Here is a 19,364-nt window from a genome sequence, read left to right on the forward strand (position 1 = left end):
CTGCAGCAGCAGAATGTTGAAAAATGTTTTTCTCAATATCTGGATAGCAGCGATCTATCAGTTAAATTCTTTATCGAAAGAAAGGGTCTTCCTTAGTTTTTAATCAAGTTGTCAGCGGTAAAATCTCTTATACTTTGTTCAGACCAACACTTTATCACACTATTTCGGCTGTTGAATGGATTATCCCACTAATCTTAAAAATTTATCAAGATTTCGCCATACAAAAATGACAGTTCCAAATCACTTCATTGAAATGATCCACGCTAAATCTGTGCGTGCGACTCTGATTTTGCGCAATCTACATGTCAGCACTGGAAAAATACTAGTCAGCACTGGAAAACTGTTACATTATCACAGCTGATTTAGACACTACAAAGGGAAAAAATGTAAACAAACAAATTTTTTTTTAAAGCAATGAATCTAATTTCACCTGAAAATCGACCAAGCAAATGAAAAAATGCATCCATTATTTCTATTATATGGAAAATATTAAAAAAGGCGGCTTTTATTTCAAAATACTATATGACAATCTTTTCTTTTGATAAATATTAAGCGATGTAAATTCATGAATGACAATAACAGCTGTTTTTTGATCTTTCTAACGGCAGTGAGAACACTGTTGGATTATGAAATGCTTAAATGTAATCTAATCTTTGAAATTTTCGGTCTGAACATAATATTAGTAGTGCAGTAGGGGATTTTGGGGATTTTTTGCTACAAATAGCTAGAATCAACTAGACAGCGAAGTTCTTAGTTGCTGAATTGTTCGAATGATGGATATATGGTAAAATATTTACCATATAAGGCTGCCGAATTGTGCAGCAGACAAAGTTCTAACGGGTGATTTTTTTGAGGTTAGGATTTTCATGCATTAGTATTTGACAGATCACGTGGGATTTCAGACATGGTGTCAAAGAGAAAGATGCTCAGTATGCTTTGACATTTCATCATGAATAGACTTACTAACGAGCAACGCTTGCAAATCATTGAATTTTATTACCAAAATCAGTGTTCGGTTCGAAATGTGTTTCGCGCGCGTGTTTTGTTCAGCGATGAGGCTCATTTCTGGTTGAATGGCTACGTAAATAAGCAAAATTGCCGCATTTGGGGTGAAGAGCAACCAGAAGCCGTTCAAGAACTGCCCATGCATCCCGAAAAATGCACTGTTTGGTGTGGTTTGTACGCTGGTGGAATCATTGGACCGTATTTTTTCAAAGATGCTGTTGGACGCAACGTTACGGTGAATGGCGATCGCTATCGTTCGATGCTAACAAACTTTTTGTTGCCAAAAATGGAAGAACTGAACTTGGTTGACATGTGGTTTCAACAAGATGGCGCTACATGCCACACAGCTCGCGATTCTATGGCCATTTTGAGGGAAAACTTCGGACAACCATTCATCTCAAGAAATGGACCCGTAAGTTGGCCACCAAGATCATGCGATTTAACGCCTTTAGACTATTTTTTGTGGGGCTACGTCAAGTCTAAAGTCTACAGAAATAAGCCAGCAACTATTCCAGCTTTGGAAGACAACATTTCCGAAGAAATTCGGGCTATTCCGGCGAAATGCTCGAAAAAGTTGCCCAAAATTGGACTTTCCGAATGGACCACCTAAGACGCAGCCGCGGTCAACATTTAAATGAAATTATCTTCAAAAAGTAAATGTCATGAACCAATCTAACGTTTCAAATAAAGAACCGATGAGATTTTGCAAATTTTATGCGTTTTTTTTAAAAAAAAGTTATCAAGCTCTTAAAAAATCACCCTATAGTTATATCAAATCGTTTACCTGGTAACTCTCTCTTGAGTTCGATCACTTGATTGTTAGATAAACTTCTCAACTTTATGGCACTTATCTTTATTTCTATATCAAACAATTTAATGCTTTATTAATCATTATCCTATACCATGTTCAGACCGGCACTTAAACACAAGATTTCGGTTGTTGAGTAGTTTGTTCCACTAATCTTATAAATTTAACAAGATTTCGGCGTACAAAAATGACAGTTCTTAATCTCGTCTTTGAATCTATTCTACGCGAAAACTCCCTGTGCGACTCTGATTTAGCACCATCTATTTGTCGGCATTGGAAGTCATTACATTATAGCAGCTTATTCTGGACCTAAAAAGAGAAAAATAAGTAAACAAACAATTGAATTAAAAGCAACAAATCTGAATTCACTTGAAAATCACCTTGCAAAATAAAAAAATGCGCCCATTACATGGAAAATAAATAACAATGTTTTCTTTTAATAAATATTTGTTAAAGTAATGAATCTAATTTCACCTTCCGACTTTCGACTTCCCAAATGAAAAAAGGCGTCCATTATTTCCAATATATGGAAAATATTTCAAAGTGGACGGCTTTTAATATAAAATACTATATGATAATGTTTTCTTTTAATAAATTTTAAGCGATGTGAATTCTTGAATGATCCACGCTAAATCTGTCCGTGCGACTCTGTTTTTGCGCAATCTACTTGTCAGCACTGGAAAAATACTAGTCAGCACTGGAAAACTGTTACATTGTCACAGCTGATTTAGACACTGCAAAGGGAAAAAAATGTAAACAAACAAATTTTTTTTAAAGCAATGAATCTAATTTCACCTGAAAATCGACCAAACAAATGAGAAAATGCATCCATTATTTCTATTATATGGAAAATATTAAAAAAAGACGGCTTTTATTTCAAAATACTATATGACAATCTTTTCTTTTGATAAATATTAAGCGATGTGAATTCTTGAGTGACAATAACAGCTGTTTTTTGATCTTTCTAACGGCAGTGAGAACACTGTTGGATTATGAAATGCTTAAGTGTAATCTAATCTTTGAAATTTTCGGTCTGAACATAGTATAAGAAACAAAACTCGAACATTTCTGGCAACTACGAATTCTGCTGTCTAGTTGATTTACCGTGCGATTATGTACTGTGTTACACTATGTTCAGGTGACAATTTAGCCGGCAAAATATGTCTTTCAATAAGATCGATTAAACAAGAGCAGGTTCCGATTATAATGAGTGGAATGTAAGTTTTCAAGTAGTTTTCAACGATAACTGGTTTTCAATGTGTTTTCGTTTGACAGATTTTACAAGTTTTAGGGCGAAAACCACTTTTTCCCACGAAAACATGTTTTCATTGACGGTCCGAACATGGTATTATTACGAATACTACAACAAAAAAAAATATAATTATAGTCTTTAATTATTTTTGACTAATCCAATAGTTTCCATTACCAAAAATTGGCATATTCACATTTTTTGATTTTATACTATGTTCAGACCGACACTTAATCATACGATTTCGGCCGTTGAATGGATTATCCCACTAATATTAAAAATTTATCAAGATTTCGCCATACAAAAATGACAGTTCCAAATCACTTCGTTGAAATGATTTGAAACTGATCCACGCTAAATCTGCCCGTGCGACTCTGATTTTGTGCAATCTACTTGTCAGCACTGGAAAAATACTAATCAGCACTGGAAAACTGTTACATTATCACAGCTGATTTAGACACTACAAAGGGAAAAAATGTAAACAAACAAATTTATTTTATAGCAATGAATCTAATTTCACCTGAAAATCCACTTAACAAATGAAAAAATGCATTCCTTATTTGTATTATATGGAAAACATTTGAAAAAAGACGGCTTTTATTTCAAACTACTATATGACAATCTTTTCTTTTGATAAATATTAAGCGATGTGAATTCTTGAATGACAATAGCAGCTGTTTTTTGATCTTCCTAACGACAGAGAGAACACTGTTGGGTTATGAAATGATTAAATGTTATCTAATCTTTAAAATTTTCGGTTTGAACATGGTATTAAACTACCGAAGCTCAAGATGCCGACCCAACAAAATACCGACAATATTCAAATATCTTGTCAGTATTGCTATTGGTCATGGTTGCGTAAGCTAATTTATACTGCTTTTTATGAAAGAAACATATTTACCGTATTTATACTATAAAGATATTGCAAATTCAATAAATATTTCATTAAAGAAGCCTATTTATTTAAAAGCTTAGCCTAGAACTAAATAATAATATGGTATTTTTTTTGTAAAGAGTTGTTCATAAAATATATATTTTTTTTCATCACTAAATAAACGGGTGGGATTCCTGATGGTTTTATCAAACATAATTTTCAATTTGTCCATTAATACGTCAGCTACAACGCTAAAAAATATACACCATATTTATCTATATCAAGAAGGTATAATTAAATTTTTTGCTAATCTCTGTGAAATACATTGTTGTTGTTGTTGTTGTTGTTGAAATACATTGTCATTGAAGTTGGCTATGCTTTTATGTGGGCACTTACTATAATCAAATACCATAATCATTAATAAATGTTTCTGCTCCAAGATTTCTGTGAAGACAGTTAATTGCAAATACAAGATGTAAACAATATCACTAGCAATATAAATTTTTAGAAATCGAAAATTGTTTGTGGAGACACCCGATTACATGAAGAGGAAGCACTGGAAAATATCGGTTATGGCTTAATATGTTTATCTCATCTCAATTGTTTACAGTTATGTGTTGTTTTTTGGTTTAAAGAGCTTTGTTTTTTGGTTCCGCCTAAGTTATTTGTACATAAAAATAGGATAATGGAAATTGGATATTTACAAGAAGTAAAAGCAATAATTAAATCGCTTGTGATTTCATGTCCTAAAGCAATTACGATTGATGAACTTAATCGGGACTATAGGAACATTGAGGGCCAACGAATACCTTATCATAAGCTTGGCTTCCAAACATTAGAGTCGTTCCTTCGTTCTATTCCTGATACAGTTAATGTAAATATTGGATATATAAAGCTATCAAGTAAATTTTTAAATTTGGTTTTATTTATTTTTAGGTTTACGGAAGTGGGCCTTCAGCTTCTGTAGGTATTGTTCTCAATGAAAAATCTGCTCATATACATAAGATGGTAAATGAGCAAAAAAAGACAAGAAATAAACCAAAGTCGTCAAAAGAAAAAATAATGCCAGTAAATGCTTCTTATTTTGATAAACCACATTCTGCAGGACAGAAAGTACAAATAAGTTCTAAGAAAATAAGCAATAATACTCTTCCTTCAAGTAATATTCGTCTCAGTCATTTTATATCACGCAGTGGCCCGCGGAACACGATAATAAAGTGTCAAGCGCTTGACACTTCGAAGTTTATGGTTAAAAGAGTTGAACAAAAACCAATACAATTTTCTGGGCAAAGCTTTCCTGATGATGTGAAGGAAATCAACAAACCTTTACATTTGATGCCTGGAAACAACCTACAAAGCAACAAATCCATACATAAAATATCTGAAACAATTCCACAAGTCAAACATGAAACAATTTCACATTCTGAGGTAGAGCAAAATATTATTTTGGGCAGATCTCCATTAACACAACTAAAGCAAGATGAATATTTATGGAAAATCTTCGGTATGTGTGAAATACGTGATGAAGTTGATGTAGATTCATCAAGGAATAGAACTGTAGAAAACGGAAAACAAAATTTCACAACTGAAATTTCAAATAATAACGAGAACAGAGATGAACTATCTGTTAGAAACGTTTTTAAACCGTTGTCATTAAAAAATTCTCTTGAAAAAAGTCACATAGATGACATTGAAGAAGCAGTCCCAGCCTTTGCAGCTGTATGTATTGTTTTTTATTTTTAAAAATTTGTATTCATATCCGTAAATTTGTAAAAGAGACATGTGTAACAAGTTATGCATATTTGTAATTTTACAGAATAGCCTAGTATTCCGAATGGATTTTCCGGAAAATACTATGACCTTCGGTAAGAAGATCCCCCCTTATAAAATTTCGGACCAAATTATTCGAGGTTCTATCATTGGAATTTTTATATCAGAGGTAATACATTATTATATAATTCACTTCACTATTGGTATACTAATTTTTATTTTAAATCTAGATTCACAGTCCTTACAAATTTTGGTTTCATATTTACAAAAAACACCATGAATTGGATGAACTAATGCTTCAAATTGAGTAAGTATTTTTTTTATATTTGTTAATATGACATGGTTAAAATTTGAATGTATTTAGACGATTTTATACATCACTGGAACCTGAAATATTCTGTATACCTAGTGTTTGTGTATGTCCTGGCCAAGTGTGTGCAGCTCTTTACAAAGGACTATGGCATCGTGCAGAAATTTTGACTTCAGTTATTGGGAATAAAGCAAAGGTAATTACTATTATTTTTATTTTCTGGTAAATATTAATTCAGAGGTGTTGCTTTCAGGTCTTCTTTGTAGATTATGGCACCGTTTCGAATGTACCTGTTAGCAACATAAAATTTCTCTTGACCTCGTTCGCAAGATTGCCAAAGCAAGCTATTCGCGGATCATTGTCCCATATTTGTCCCAATAATTATCACTGGAGCCCGGAATCAATCCAATATTTTTTGTCCCTGTCTTCTGAGTTAATGCTCTATGGTCAAGTCTCAGAGATCAATGAAAAGGTAGTATTGACGTATTGTGTTGCGATAATTCTAAAACTTAAATTCATTTACAGAAACGCATAATTCACATGGTCTTATGTGATTCGAATCGAAATGAAGTTTTACAAATTAATAGAGAGTTGGTGGAAAAAGGATTTGCTTTTTACGATGAACAATGGTTGAAATCTGATAAGGTGAACAGTTCTCAATAATGTAGCCATGTATATGTATATATATATATATGTGCATAAGAATTAAACGAATATACATGATTAAACTTTTCGGAAGTTGTTACTTGTGTATATGTATGTTATGGACTGTTAATGCCAATACTTAAGTTCCTTGTTATATGTATATATATATATATTTAATTTAAATTCATGAATAATTGATATATAAATCTAAGTTATTAAAATAAATTTATTTACAAAATTTGTATGCTAGTTCTGACAAGCTTGACCAAATGAATAGTTATTTTATTTGAACTAATATGGTTCTTCCAATAATTAGGTATTTTGAATTTCTTTTAAAACTTTTTATTTAAATCAGGCAGGGATTTTTTATATGTACACATATACAACTGGAAGCCAGTAATGTTCGGTTCAATAAATAAATGAAAATTTATTTTCAGGATGAGCTGCGAACACATCATCTTCGTGAAGATTTTCCTACGTGAGGCATACACTTAAATCTGGAAAAAACTATACTAAATTTTTCCAATTTTTTATGCAGGTTTTCTATGCTCGAAATGGGCGAATATCCTTCGTTGGCTGAGCTAGTTGACCTTAAAAATAAAGGTATTGACTATGAAAGAATCACAGATCACCATGTGTTTCATCCGGGTAGATTGGATCTTCAAGAAAATGTGCCTGATGAAATCCGTAGACTTCCTTTTCAATTGCTTACAACAAATCCTTTTAGACAGGATATTTATTTACAACTGAAACATTTGTTATAAGAATTTATAAAAAGATGTTTGTATGTATCTTATTTGAAGTTATTTGTTGATTATAACACTTCTGAGATATAGTTCTGACTACCCAATTTACTTTTAAAAAATATATGTTTTTTTTTTTGAATATTTTTCATTATTCGGGACTCTGTTCAACTCGGTCTTATATGCCTGCTTATTATAGCATCATTATTTCTAATATTTTATATTTATTCACTATTCTATATTCTGTTCAATATTGTATGTTTATTTATAAAACTTTATATGCTGACATACATGTACGGCTTAAATGCAGAATGCAGCCCATTGAGTTGAAACAAAAAATAAAATAAAAGTGAGTAAGTTTATATTATTCGTATGTGCTATAAATGGGCAAAGAGAATTTCGCACAGAAAGCTACACTGCCGCTCATAAAATAGCCGATTGAAAATATCTTTTCAATTTTGTGATTTTCTGGGTTTTAAGAGAAAATCTCGTAATCAAATGACAGTGATTTCAATTTTTTAATGTTTGTTGGGGTTAAAGTACAAAAAATTAATTGAATTTCATATTATATTTTGAGATTTTGATGAAGTAAGTCAATTTAAACTGAAAACGATGTTTTTAACTGCAAATCAGAAAGTTTTATTTTGTTTAAATAGCAACCGATGACAAATGTTGCTATTTCTCACAGAGTTCCCGCTTCTTACATCAAAAATGCTTCTTACCCGTCTAAATTGATGCAGGGAAAGAGCAAATTGGTCCGAAAATGGATGGAATCGTATTGTGTTTTCAGGCGAAAGCAAAATAAATATTATTGGACCACATTCGGGAGTCATGTTCGTCGCAGAGTCAATGCAAGATACCGTGATCAATGTGCTCAGACTACTGTAAAGCATTTGCCATACAATATGGTTTGGGGGGCAATCACAAACTATGGTATTGGCGAAATAATAAAATTAGATGGTACTGTCAACTCAGCAACGTACGCAGAAATAAAAGAAAAAGACTTTAACTGTGCACGTAGAAAAGTGGTTTTTCAAGATAATTCTGCACCGTGTCATCGGTCAAAGTCGGTAAGGATAACATTGACATTTTCTTTCACGAATAGTTTTTTATGTTCCATACACATTAATTATCACAAATAAACTTTTTACTTTGCATAAGTTAACGAATATAAAGATATTTTATATTCCCACGACTGCCGGTTCTACGTACCGGAATTGACTCGGATTTTATCCGACCAAGGGCAGTCCTTTCGGGATCTAACCCCGTCAGGGGTCAGGTGCAATACATGCAATGGATGGAGCCATCTTAAGACCTTTTCTGGCCTTAAGACTCATAGGGAGTAGACCACGCGTTACGTGGCCCCATGTTGCCTGCGCAATACTGCGACTCAAGCCTCTACGGCTGTGCAATCTGCACTCAGATCGCGCGCCGCGCCGCCACTCAACCCGAGTGGCCAACAGAGGACCCCAGGAGCTCAATCAGGCAACATAGCTTCCGCTCTGACTTGAAGACATCGACCCCAGGAATACTACCCTAGAATGTCAGGGTATAGCTATCGGGTCAGGCGATGTCGAGCTCGAAATATTTAATATATACATTCCCCCAGTTACATTTTGCCCTACAGGATATCACCCGAATATAGGTGCGCTACTTCGTGGTGAAAACCGTTTGGTACTAGGCGACTTTAACGCCCACCACGATCTTTGGCATTCCTGCCTGTCAAACGATCGTAGAGGGATGTTGCTGGCGGAACAGATAGACGATGCGACATTCTGCACAATGAATGACGAAGCTCCCACCTGAGTTATGGGCACCTGTAATAGCTCGCCTGACATTACCATTGCTAGCGGTGGTCTGATAAATAGCATAACCTGGTGACCTATGCTAACTCTCGTATCAGACCATCTGCCCATAATTATCTCGATCGAGAAGCCTCCTGATTTTGTTTCTGTGGACAACCGCACCTTCATTAACTTTAACAAAGCTAATTGGGTTGGCTTCACAGAATTTACTGAGAGCACCTTCGACGCTCCACCTATTCCTACGGACGTAAGAGTTGGCGAACGTCAATTCCGCAAGGTGATCGCAGCAGCTACCGCTCGTTTCATCCCGGCTGGAAGAATAGCGGAAATCCACCCCAATTTTCCAGTCGAAGCAGCCGTTTTAGCTAATGAGCGCGACACCTTACGCCATGCCGATCCTGGGGATCCCCAAATAAGGGATCTCAATTTGGAGATTCGGCGTATGGTAAACCAGCATAAGCGGACGAAATGGATAGAGTATCTGAAGTCCTGCCACCTCTCCACCGATGTGAGTAAGCTTTGGGCTACTGTCAAATGACGACCGAGTTGAAGTTCAATTCAATGGTCATGCCTCCTCGGACCCGAAGAAATGCGCGAGCTATTTCAGCCGGCAGTTTACACTGCACCCTTCGGTAGACAAAGCTAAACGATGTGTTAACCGACGGCTGCGCAAAATGCCAAACGAAGGCGCGCCACTTACTTTCACCGATGAGGAGGTTCAGGGTGTCATCAATAAGGCAAAATCTTTCAAATCCATTGGCCCTGATGGAATCAACATGCTAATGTTAAAGCATTTAGGCTCGACGGGAGTAAAATATCTCACCAAGGTCCTCAACCTGTCGCTGTCCACTCTTCAAATACCCGATGTGTGGAAAGTCGGAAGAGTGGTCCCACTACTGAAACCTGGGAAACCCGCCAACAAAGGGCAATCTTATCGTCCGATAACTCTCCTCTCCCCAGTAGTGAAGACACTTGAGGCCTTGTTACTCCCGACCTTCACTCACCACCTGAGCCTAGCCAGCCACCAGCATGGATTCCGAAAAGTGTACAGCACCACCACAGCACTTAGCGTCATAAACGCCCAGATAGTTTGTGGCCTCAACCAAAAACCACCCTACGAAAGAACGATCCTCGTAGCGTTGGACCTGTCAAAAGCTTTTGACACGGTTAATCACACAACGCTACTGCAGGACATTGAAAAAACCACGCTCCCTCCAGCAGCACATACAAGGCAATCGGCAGGCCGTCCCTTAACTACGCAGCCCCGATATGGTCGCCTGGATGCAGTGGCACGCAGATGAGGAAACTTCAGACCTGTCAAAATACTGCACTCTGGACCACGACCGGATGCCTTTCGATGTCTCCCATAGAACACCTCCACGGCGAGACGCTTATGCTCCCAGTTGAGGAGCTGGGATGTTTTCGTAGAAATCACCCCTGCAGCTTCTACTTGGAGCGGAACGACCTCCTGGGAGTATAAAGGTCTTTCCTTGACTACGTCGACGACGTCGTACCGGACTTCGGGCGCAACTGACTTTCGACAGGCACTGACCGCCATTCACAGCGGAGCTATCAACACCTTCACCGACTCCCTTCCCGTGAATGGCGTTCTTGGAGCCAAATCATCACCCATAGCAGACGAAGAGCTCCAGCTGCCGCAAGAAACGCGAGTGATCCTAGCGCAACTTTGCTCTGAATATTGTAGCCGGTTAACTTCTACTTATCCAGAATAGACCCTGACATACCCAACGTATGTATGAGTGACTTATAGAGTTTGGTTGTTGCTTACCCAGTTCAAAGTAGCACCTGTTGTCAAGAGTTATTCTGCATTGAATTTCGAGGCTGACATTGCTGTTAATACTGAATCCAAGATAGACGATATTATCTACAACTTCGGAGTTATGTCTGTCAACAGTAACGTGGGAGCCTAGTCGCGAGTGCGACGACTGTTTGTTTGATGACAGGAGATATTTTATCTTACAACCATACCCATTTGCTTTGCTTCCTTCCAGTCTGGAGAAAGCAGAACTAACGGCGCTTGTGTATAGGCCAATGATATCGATATCATCGACGTACGCCAGCAGCAGTATACTCTTATAGAATATTGCTCCTGCCCGATTAAGTGCACCTGCACCTGGGAAAGGTCCTTCAAGATCCTGACGCAACTTTTGGTGTTGCTCAACGTCACTTAACACAGCCGTATTAGCTCTGCGGGGATACCAAATTCAAACATCGTGGCATAAAGGCAGCTCCTTTTCGTGCTGTCCAAAGCAGCTTTGAAATCGACGAAAAGGTGGTGTGTGTCGATTCTCTTCTCACGAGTCTTTTCCAAGATTTGGCGCATGGTGAATATCTGGTTGGTTGTTGATTTTCCAGGTCTATAGCCATACTGATAAGGTCCAATCAGTTTGTTTACGATGGGCTTTAATCATTCCCAGACTATGCTCGATGGAACCTTTTAAGCGATGTTTGGGAGACTTATCCCACGGTAGTTGGCGCAGATATTACGGTCTACCTTCTTGGGGAATGGGCAGATCACACTTAAATTCCAATCTATAGGCTTACTTTCGTTCGACCATATTCTACAAAGAAGCTGATGTATGCTCCTTATCAGTTTTTCGCCGCCGTGTTTGAATAGCACGTCCGGTAATCCATCGGATTCCGCTGTTTAGTTTTTCTTCAGACGTGTAATTGCTATTCGAACTTCTTCATGGTCGGGCAATGAAACGTCTGCTCCATCGTCATCGATTGGGGAATCGGGTTCGCCTTCTCCTGGGGTTATACTTTCATTGCCATTCAGCAGGATGAAGAAGTGTTCCCTCGATAGTTTTAGTATGCTCTGGGCATTGGTTACTAGATCACCTCTGGGGGTTCTACAAGAGTATGCTCTGGTCGTGAAGCCTTCTGTTAGGCGCCGCATATTTTCGAGCATTACGCACGTCTAATACACTGAAAGCGTTTCTTCCGTCTTTCACAACATGATCCAGGTAGCTTGATGAATTTTTCTATGCTGGAATTTAGTAATACAGATGACCATATTTCTGGCCCCGGGGAAGTCGATCACCCTCAACCCATTTGGGGATGGTTCCTCGTTGAGTCTGAATTTACCGACTGTTGCGCCATAGATACCTTCTTTTCTCACACTGGCGTTAAACTCGCCAAGCACGATTTTGACATCGTGGCGAGGGCAGCTCTAATAGGTGCACTCCAAACGCTCATAGAAGACATCTTTGGTCACATCGTCCTAATCTTCTGTCGGGGCATGGGTGCAAATCAGCGATATGTTGAAGAACTTCGCTTTGATGCGGATTGTGGCTAGACGTTCAGCCGGGGTGAATGGCAGTACTCGGCGACGGAGTCTCTCTCCCATCACGAATCCCGAGTTTGCGCTCCTTTATATGACCAATGTAGTAAATGTCACAAGGACCTACTCGCGTCAGTCCTTACGGTCTCTCATCCGAGGCTGTTTATGCTCTTTCATTGATAGTGTTTTTTACATGGTGGATCCCAAACCCAGCACATAACCCTATGGAGGGGGACATTATATTTCTGAGAAATACTGAAAAAATGCGTTCCTATTCCAAAAACGAATGATGTTATTTCAAAGTAGTAACTTTAGCAATTCTATAAAACATTTTTTTCCAACGGTATTTTTTGTATTATTGTACGTACTGCTAAAAAGACACTCATACCGATCTGAGCCATTTACCGAGCGATTATGTACTGTGATACAGTCACAAGTCTCTAAAGTTGAGATTTTAAATTAGCGACAAATTTGGTGACTTCAGATGATTTTGAAATTCAATTTGTATAAATTAATTTTATTAAGGTGTTAGCTAATCGTTTTTATATAATTGTTAAAGTTACTACTTTGAATTGACATCATTCGTTTTTAGAATGGGAGCACATATTTTCAGTATTTCAAAGAAATATTGGGTATTCGAAAAAGAGTTTTTGTATTTCTAATCAAACTTTATCTTATTTTTTCTATATTTATAATAATAAATAAACAAATATGCACCATTTTGGTCGACCACTTTTTGCCATCTTTCCAGCAGAGACGTTATTCCATCTGTGTAAACCAAAATTTCCAGAATGGAAGCGAGCGAACCATTGTTGTGCTACATAAGCTGATACAGCATTATTTTCACAAATTTTTGAACAGCTGTAGCTTATTTCAACTTCCAAGAATTTATTTTTTTTGTTAAATCATGCTTAAAACCTCACCTTTCCAACACTATATCGTATGACACAATGTGATTGGTAGCACTGGAGATATACGACTGCAACGACATTTATTGACAAAATACTAAAAGACTTTTTCGACTACCCAATATAATGTCTTTGAAGTAATAAAACGAGTTGTAGGATATAGTCAAACATTAATCCTCATTAATCAATTGTTTCAAAAATATTCTCTTATACAAAATTTTGATCTGACGGATGGGCCATATACAAAAAAAAAACTAATAACTAAGGCCGCTATTACGAGTTTCAATCCAACTTCATTTTGGTCGAAGTTTTGAAATTCAATATATCGACATCAACTCAACCCAAAATATCAAAAAGAATCGTTGGATGTGTTGTGAAACTGATTTTTTATTATATTACTGTTTTCAACTCTGTACCAGTGAGGTTGACCAGTGTATCAAAAATAATACCAAGCAGTGGTTGTTAAACATTACTGCGTTTAGGAAAAATATTAATAGAAAATGGGTAGGTGGAGTGTAGTGGGAGTGCAGCGCTGTTGTAGCTGTGCCTTTTTGGTGAAAATGGGTAAATAAAACTATTTGATTTATAATTAAAAGTATTTGAATATAATATTGTACAAATATATAGAAAGGTGAAAAATTTGTTGAGTTCGTAGAGTAATATCTCAAAATGACTGGAGGCAATTTGAAAACAGAAAAAATAAATTTAAGAGACCCTGGGAAGAGTTTCGAACATAACGAGTCGATACAATCTATTACTCCTAGGAATACTATGTATATTTTTTGAGTAAATTTTTGAAATACTATTGATGTTTTATTCCCTGTGAAGCTTTAATGAATGTGAGTGAATAAACCTTTATTGTCTTTTTACATTACAATTATCTGAAAACATGAAACAAAATAACAAATGTATTTATAATATCAGTTTTGTCTTGAAAAATAGGGATGCATCGAATTAAATAGAGAAATAAATATGGACACCATATGTTATTTTTTAATTTTTAGTTGGAAAGACTAGTGAAAATAATTGAAATTCATAATATCAAAGAAATTGGGTTGATCTGAAGTTTAATCGCTTCAATTTCATTTCAACACAGCGGAGTTGAAATCCGGGAAAAACTTTAGTATACCGTCCCAGGATTTCGGGAATAAAATGGGCATGGTCGGATAGGGAGATTCTCCAGATCAAGAATATATATAGTTATAGTCGTAGGAAGCTTATAGTTTTCGAGATATTCGCGTTTAAAGTTGAAAATTGCCACTAGTTGAAGTACGTGTTTTCTCGATATAAAATAAATTTTGCACTTATGTATGTATATTTTGCACTTTTATATCCACTAGCACGTCACTAGTTCGTTTGTACACATTTATTTAACATTATATATTACAAAAACAGTTTTAATTCAATATTTAACTTATTGTTAAAATTTATTTACCTAACAATAACGAAAGAGCTACAAACGGTCAAATATGATCAGATGTTAGAGAGGTTGCTACTTCTTCGCGTATGGCTCTTTTTTGCGTGGGCGGCCTTCGGCCGCGCTTCAAAAAAAATAACCCTGGTCGGACAAACACCGGGGTGTATCAGATTTTTTTTTCGCGTTGAACTCTTTTTTGCGAACTTTCTTTTCTCATTCGCCAAATTGTCTGCTGACAAACAATTTAATCTACATATTTACATATGTATGTATCTAAGACAAGAAGTTAAAAAGTTAGTTTGCTTCTTAATGTTCGATATGAATAAATCTGTGGAAATATAAATAATAAGTATGTTCTGGTTTCTTTTTTGAGTTCTGATAAACCATTTGATTGCACTTATTTCGATATCCAATTTTATCCAAAAAAAATCCTATATTAATGTCAGCAACTTTATATCCCTATAGCTGGGAAATCGTATACCATTAGGCAGTGCAAATGATGACTGCACTAATCATCCATTCGCTATTTTTGTTGTGTTGTGTTAATTTTTATTTCTAGCCGCTCGGTAGGAAATCCCTTCAGATAAGGTTGACGGAAAATTATTTTTTTTAATTGTTAGTAAAACTATTGAAACGTAAGCAATTCAAATTTGCTTCAAGAAATTGGCTTTCAGATCCCGAGCAAGATGATTCTTTATGGTGCTATACATATAGCCAAAATAATTTTTTTTTTTTTGTGGAAAAGTGAAATTGGCAAAATATGCGTTTTGTTTTGTATGATAAAATTCATTTACATAATTAAAATAAATTGCAACCTTATACTAGGGTATATAATTTTTGAAAACAAAAATCATGAAACCCATCGGACACGAAAGATAAAATAATAAACGTAAGGGAAAAATAAGTGATGAGCAATCTGGGATCGGGAAACGGAAGGGGATGGGCGTGGTTGAAATTTAAAAAAAGGTTCATCTCGATTTCCGGCAAAACTACGAGTCATATTTAACAAAGTTATATGTATGGTAATGTTGTAGACAATGGAAAATATGTATAACTTTTGTACAAAGACTTTTTTTACATAACCTCAAAATTTATGTAAAAAATTCAAATAACAAAATTTTTTGGGTTTTTATTTTTATTTTGTAAATGTTTTTTCTTGCGAAATTTGGTGTAAACTTACCTTCTTATGCCCAAATAATTTTCTTTTTTATTATTAAATTTTTTCGTTATGTTGGCCTAATATCAAAAAAAAAACCTAATATTCACTCAAAAGATTTCAAGTCAGTTATGATTACATTATACATTACTAAGTATGATAAATTTGCTCTGCTACTTCTTCTTCTTTACTGGCGTAGAGACCGCTTTCGTGGTTATAGCCGAGTTAACAACAGCGCGCCAGTCGTTTCTTCTTTTCGCAAGGTGACGCCAATTGGAGACTCCAAGCTAAGCCAGGTCCTTCTCCACCTGGTCTTTCCAACTGAGTGGAGGTCTTCGTCTTCCTCTGCTTCCCCCCGCGCTTATTGCGTTGAATACTTTCAGAGCTGCAGTGTTTACATCCATTCGGACGACATGACCTAGCCAGCGTAGCCGCTGAACTATGTCATTGTCCTCCTATGTCGCCAAGGCGCAAAGGACCAAAAATCTTTCACAAAACTTTTCTCTCGAAAACTTGTAACGTCGACTCATCAGATGTTGTCATCGTTCACGCCTCTGCGCCATATTGCAGGACGGGAATAATGAGTGACTTATAGAGTCTTGTTTTTGATCGTCGAGAGAGAACTTTACTTCTCAATAGTCTACTTAGACCGAAGGCTGTCGTTGTTATTGGTGTTGATTCTGGTTCCAAGATAAGGGAAATTATCTACGACTTCGGAGTTACGAATGTCAATTGTTTGCTTGATGACAGGAGATATTTCGTCTTATCCTCGTTCAGCACCGGAAGCATTTGCTTCGCTGCCTTATCCATTCTGAAGAAAGCAGAACTAACGGCGCGGTTGTTAAAGTCAATGATATCAATATATAATAGCCCTGACAGACGAAGGCCCTAATATGTATATATTAGCGGGCTTAATTTACATTTACTTGCGCATTTGACCCATGTTAATGCAAATTTGTAATGCACAAGAATTTCGTGCATTTTTAGACAGATGTCGCTTGAAGTCTGCCGCTTCCTTTGCGTTTACAGCTTCAAAGGTAAGCAGTTTTATATTGCTAATTAAATTATGTGCAAGTACATATATTAACAAAAACAAATTTAAATATTTTTAGATGGCAGAAAATAAACAACGCACAGTTTGCTATCCATTTTTTTATTCTTAACTTTTTTCGCATTACAATCAATTACTGCTTTTAATTTCATTCTATTATCTTTGAACGTAGTTAATAATAAACGAATTTTTTCGTTAAATTTGTAATGATTTTCCTAAAATACCAATATTTCTATTAATAATTATAATTTCTCTTATTAATTTTTTTCAGTTTTTTTTTTAAATAAATAAACAAATTTCACAATCAGCTGTCTTAATGCACAAGTCTGCCGTCTGTCACATCAAAATTTCAATGCGCATTAGTGCTCGTCTGCCAGAGCAATAATTTTCGTTATTCGATTTATGAGGTTATGGGCTAATTTTGGTTATAACATTTTACTTTTGCATTTGCTAGAATCAAAGCCGAGAAATACATTAGTATGTGGTAAAACTTTATTTTAAAACGTCAACCAGATGAACGGAAGTTGCTTTAAGAAGAAGTGTGTTTCGGTGGCACCAGGCCTTTTTGGAGGCCCGGAAGAGGTCGCTGATGAAGACCGTGGTGCGCGAGATCTGCGACTTCGACAAACACCAACAATGTGACTCGTGTGCGCAACGTTTTGAACTCAGACCGTCGACAAAGTATTAGTTGAATTGGGCAGATGTTAAATTTATCAAAATCTGTGGTTCTTGTCTGGTAGTCATTGATCTTTGAGTATGAAGAGGCATTTTGACACGACAGAGGGGATCCAAGTAGCATGCACCTCGGCTCTCAAGACTATTCCGGAGAATGCCTTCCGTGATGTCTTCAATGCTTGGAAATCGCACTGGCAGCGCTGCATCGTCGCAGAAGAAGCCTATTTTGAAAGATTTTAAAGCATTGTAACGGTTGGTTCAATAAATTCAATAATTTTTAAATCGACTCGGTCCTATTACTTTCCGGACATTAAAGTAATATAACCGATATTATACGTAAAGTTAATTTTCGTAAGCTATCGGAAACCTAATATTAAGGATATGAGACATGTGGATAGTATTGACAATATTTTATCTACTTTTTGCAGTAGTACTTATTATTAACAGAAAAATATCTTCTCCAATATAGGTAGGTTGTTTGGCGATTTTAACGCCACGGTGGGCAAAGAAGGTATCTTTGGCACAACGGTAGGTGAATTCAGCCTACATGATGAAACATCTCAAATGAGTTGAGGTCAAGTCGGACCGCCCCTGCCCGAAATATGATTATTTGTAGGACTAGATTCCAGTATAGATCGAAAAGTCACCAACCAGATCGATTATGTTGTGATAGTGATGTGCCTTGCATCTCCAGTGTTTCAGAAGTGCGTACGCTCCGAGGTCTCAGCATTGACTTGGACCAACAAACACAGAGAAGGTTCGACGTCGAGAAGCTGCAATCACAACAGACAACAGAATGATTTTCTGCTTGATTGGCACTCCTGCTCTCTGAGTGCACTCGTCAGCAACTTGGTATAAGGGAACTGTGGGACGGCATCTCAAGTTCCTTATGTACAGCTGCAAACGAAAGCATTGGTTTTCGAAAAAAGACAGCTCGAAAATTCTATGAAAAGATGCGGCGACTAACAGAAGGTTTCAAGACCGGAGCAAACTCCTGTAGAACTCCCAGAGATGGTCTAGCGACTACCCACAGCATACTGAAAGTATGGAAGGAACACTTCTCCAGCCTGCTGGGTGGCAATAAATGCATACCACCAGGGGATGGTGAACCCGATTCCCCAATCGATGACAATGGAGCAGACGTTCTATTGCCCGGCCATGAAGAAGTTCGCATAACAATTACCTGTCTGTGGATGGATTGCTGGCCAAGCTATTCAAATACTGCGGCATAGCTTGCCGTCAACAAACTCTTTGGACCTTATGACTTCAGGCCTGGAAAATCAACAACTGAGCATACATATACTCAACAAGCGCCAAGTCTTGGAAAAGAACCATGAAAGAGGATCGATCTCTTCGCCAACTTTAATGCTGCTTTTAACAGCACGAAAAGGCTCTGTCTTTATGCCGCTTTGTTTTAATTCGGTATTCCCAAAACTCGAATACGGCTGTTTAAACTGATCATGGACAATACCAAAAGCTCCGTCCGGATTGGGAAGGAACCGTTCGATACCAAACGGGGTTTCAAACAAGGCGACTCCCTATCATGGACTTCTTCAATCTACTGCTGGAGAAAACAATTCGAGCTGAATAGAGGAGGAATAATCTTCTACAAGAGTGCACAATTGCTGGCATACGCTGATGACA

General features: G+C 36.7%; 1 protein-coding gene and 1 long non-coding RNA gene across 2 annotated transcripts in view; both read left to right on the plus strand.

Moving 5' to 3' along the window:
• LOC125777739 (uncharacterized) overlaps positions 1-1,370 on the plus strand; it is a 46,332-nt gene extending 44,962 nt beyond the window's left edge. Inside the window, exon 2 of the long non-coding RNA XR_007422378.1 lies at positions 1,218-1,370. This is a non-coding gene — a long non-coding RNA (uncharacterized LOC125777739). The remainder of the gene's footprint in view (positions 1-1,217) is intronic.
• A 3,144-nt stretch (positions 1,371-4,514) lies between these two features.
• Positions 4,515-7,791, plus strand: LOC105225381 (tudor domain-containing protein 5). The gene is made up of 9 exons (XM_011203808.4): positions 4,515-4,810; positions 4,873-5,655; positions 5,753-5,875; positions 5,937-6,013; positions 6,071-6,212; positions 6,270-6,488; positions 6,542-6,661; positions 7,099-7,139; positions 7,200-7,791. The coding sequence occupies exons 1-9, from the start codon at positions 4,622-4,624 to the stop codon at positions 7,423-7,425; spliced, it is 1,920 nt and encodes a 639-aa protein (XP_011202110.3). The 5' UTR covers positions 4,515-4,621; the 3' UTR covers positions 7,426-7,791.
• Positions 7,792-19,364: the final 11,573 nt, after the last annotated feature.

This window comes from Bactrocera dorsalis, chromosome 3 (genome assembly GCF_023373825.1).
Source record: "Bactrocera dorsalis isolate Fly_Bdor chromosome 3, ASM2337382v1, whole genome shotgun sequence".
In the NCBI taxonomy this organism is placed as follows: domain Eukaryota; kingdom Metazoa; phylum Arthropoda; class Insecta; order Diptera; family Tephritidae; genus Bactrocera; species Bactrocera dorsalis.

Excerpts from the sequence above, each read along its gene's own strand:
- LOC105225381 (XM_011203808.4), top strand. The coding sequence starts at position 4,622 with ATGGAAATTGGATATTTACAAGAAGTAAAAGCAATAATTAAATCGCTT. Across the intron at positions 6,489-6,541 it reads TCTCAGAGATCAATGAAAAG|AAACGCATAATTCACATGGT; the intron begins GTAGTATTGACG and ends ATTCATTTACAG. Across the intron at positions 7,140-7,199 it reads CTTCGTGAAGATTTTCCTAC|GTTTTCTATGCTCGAAATGG; the intron begins GTGAGGCATACA and ends TTTTTTATGCAG.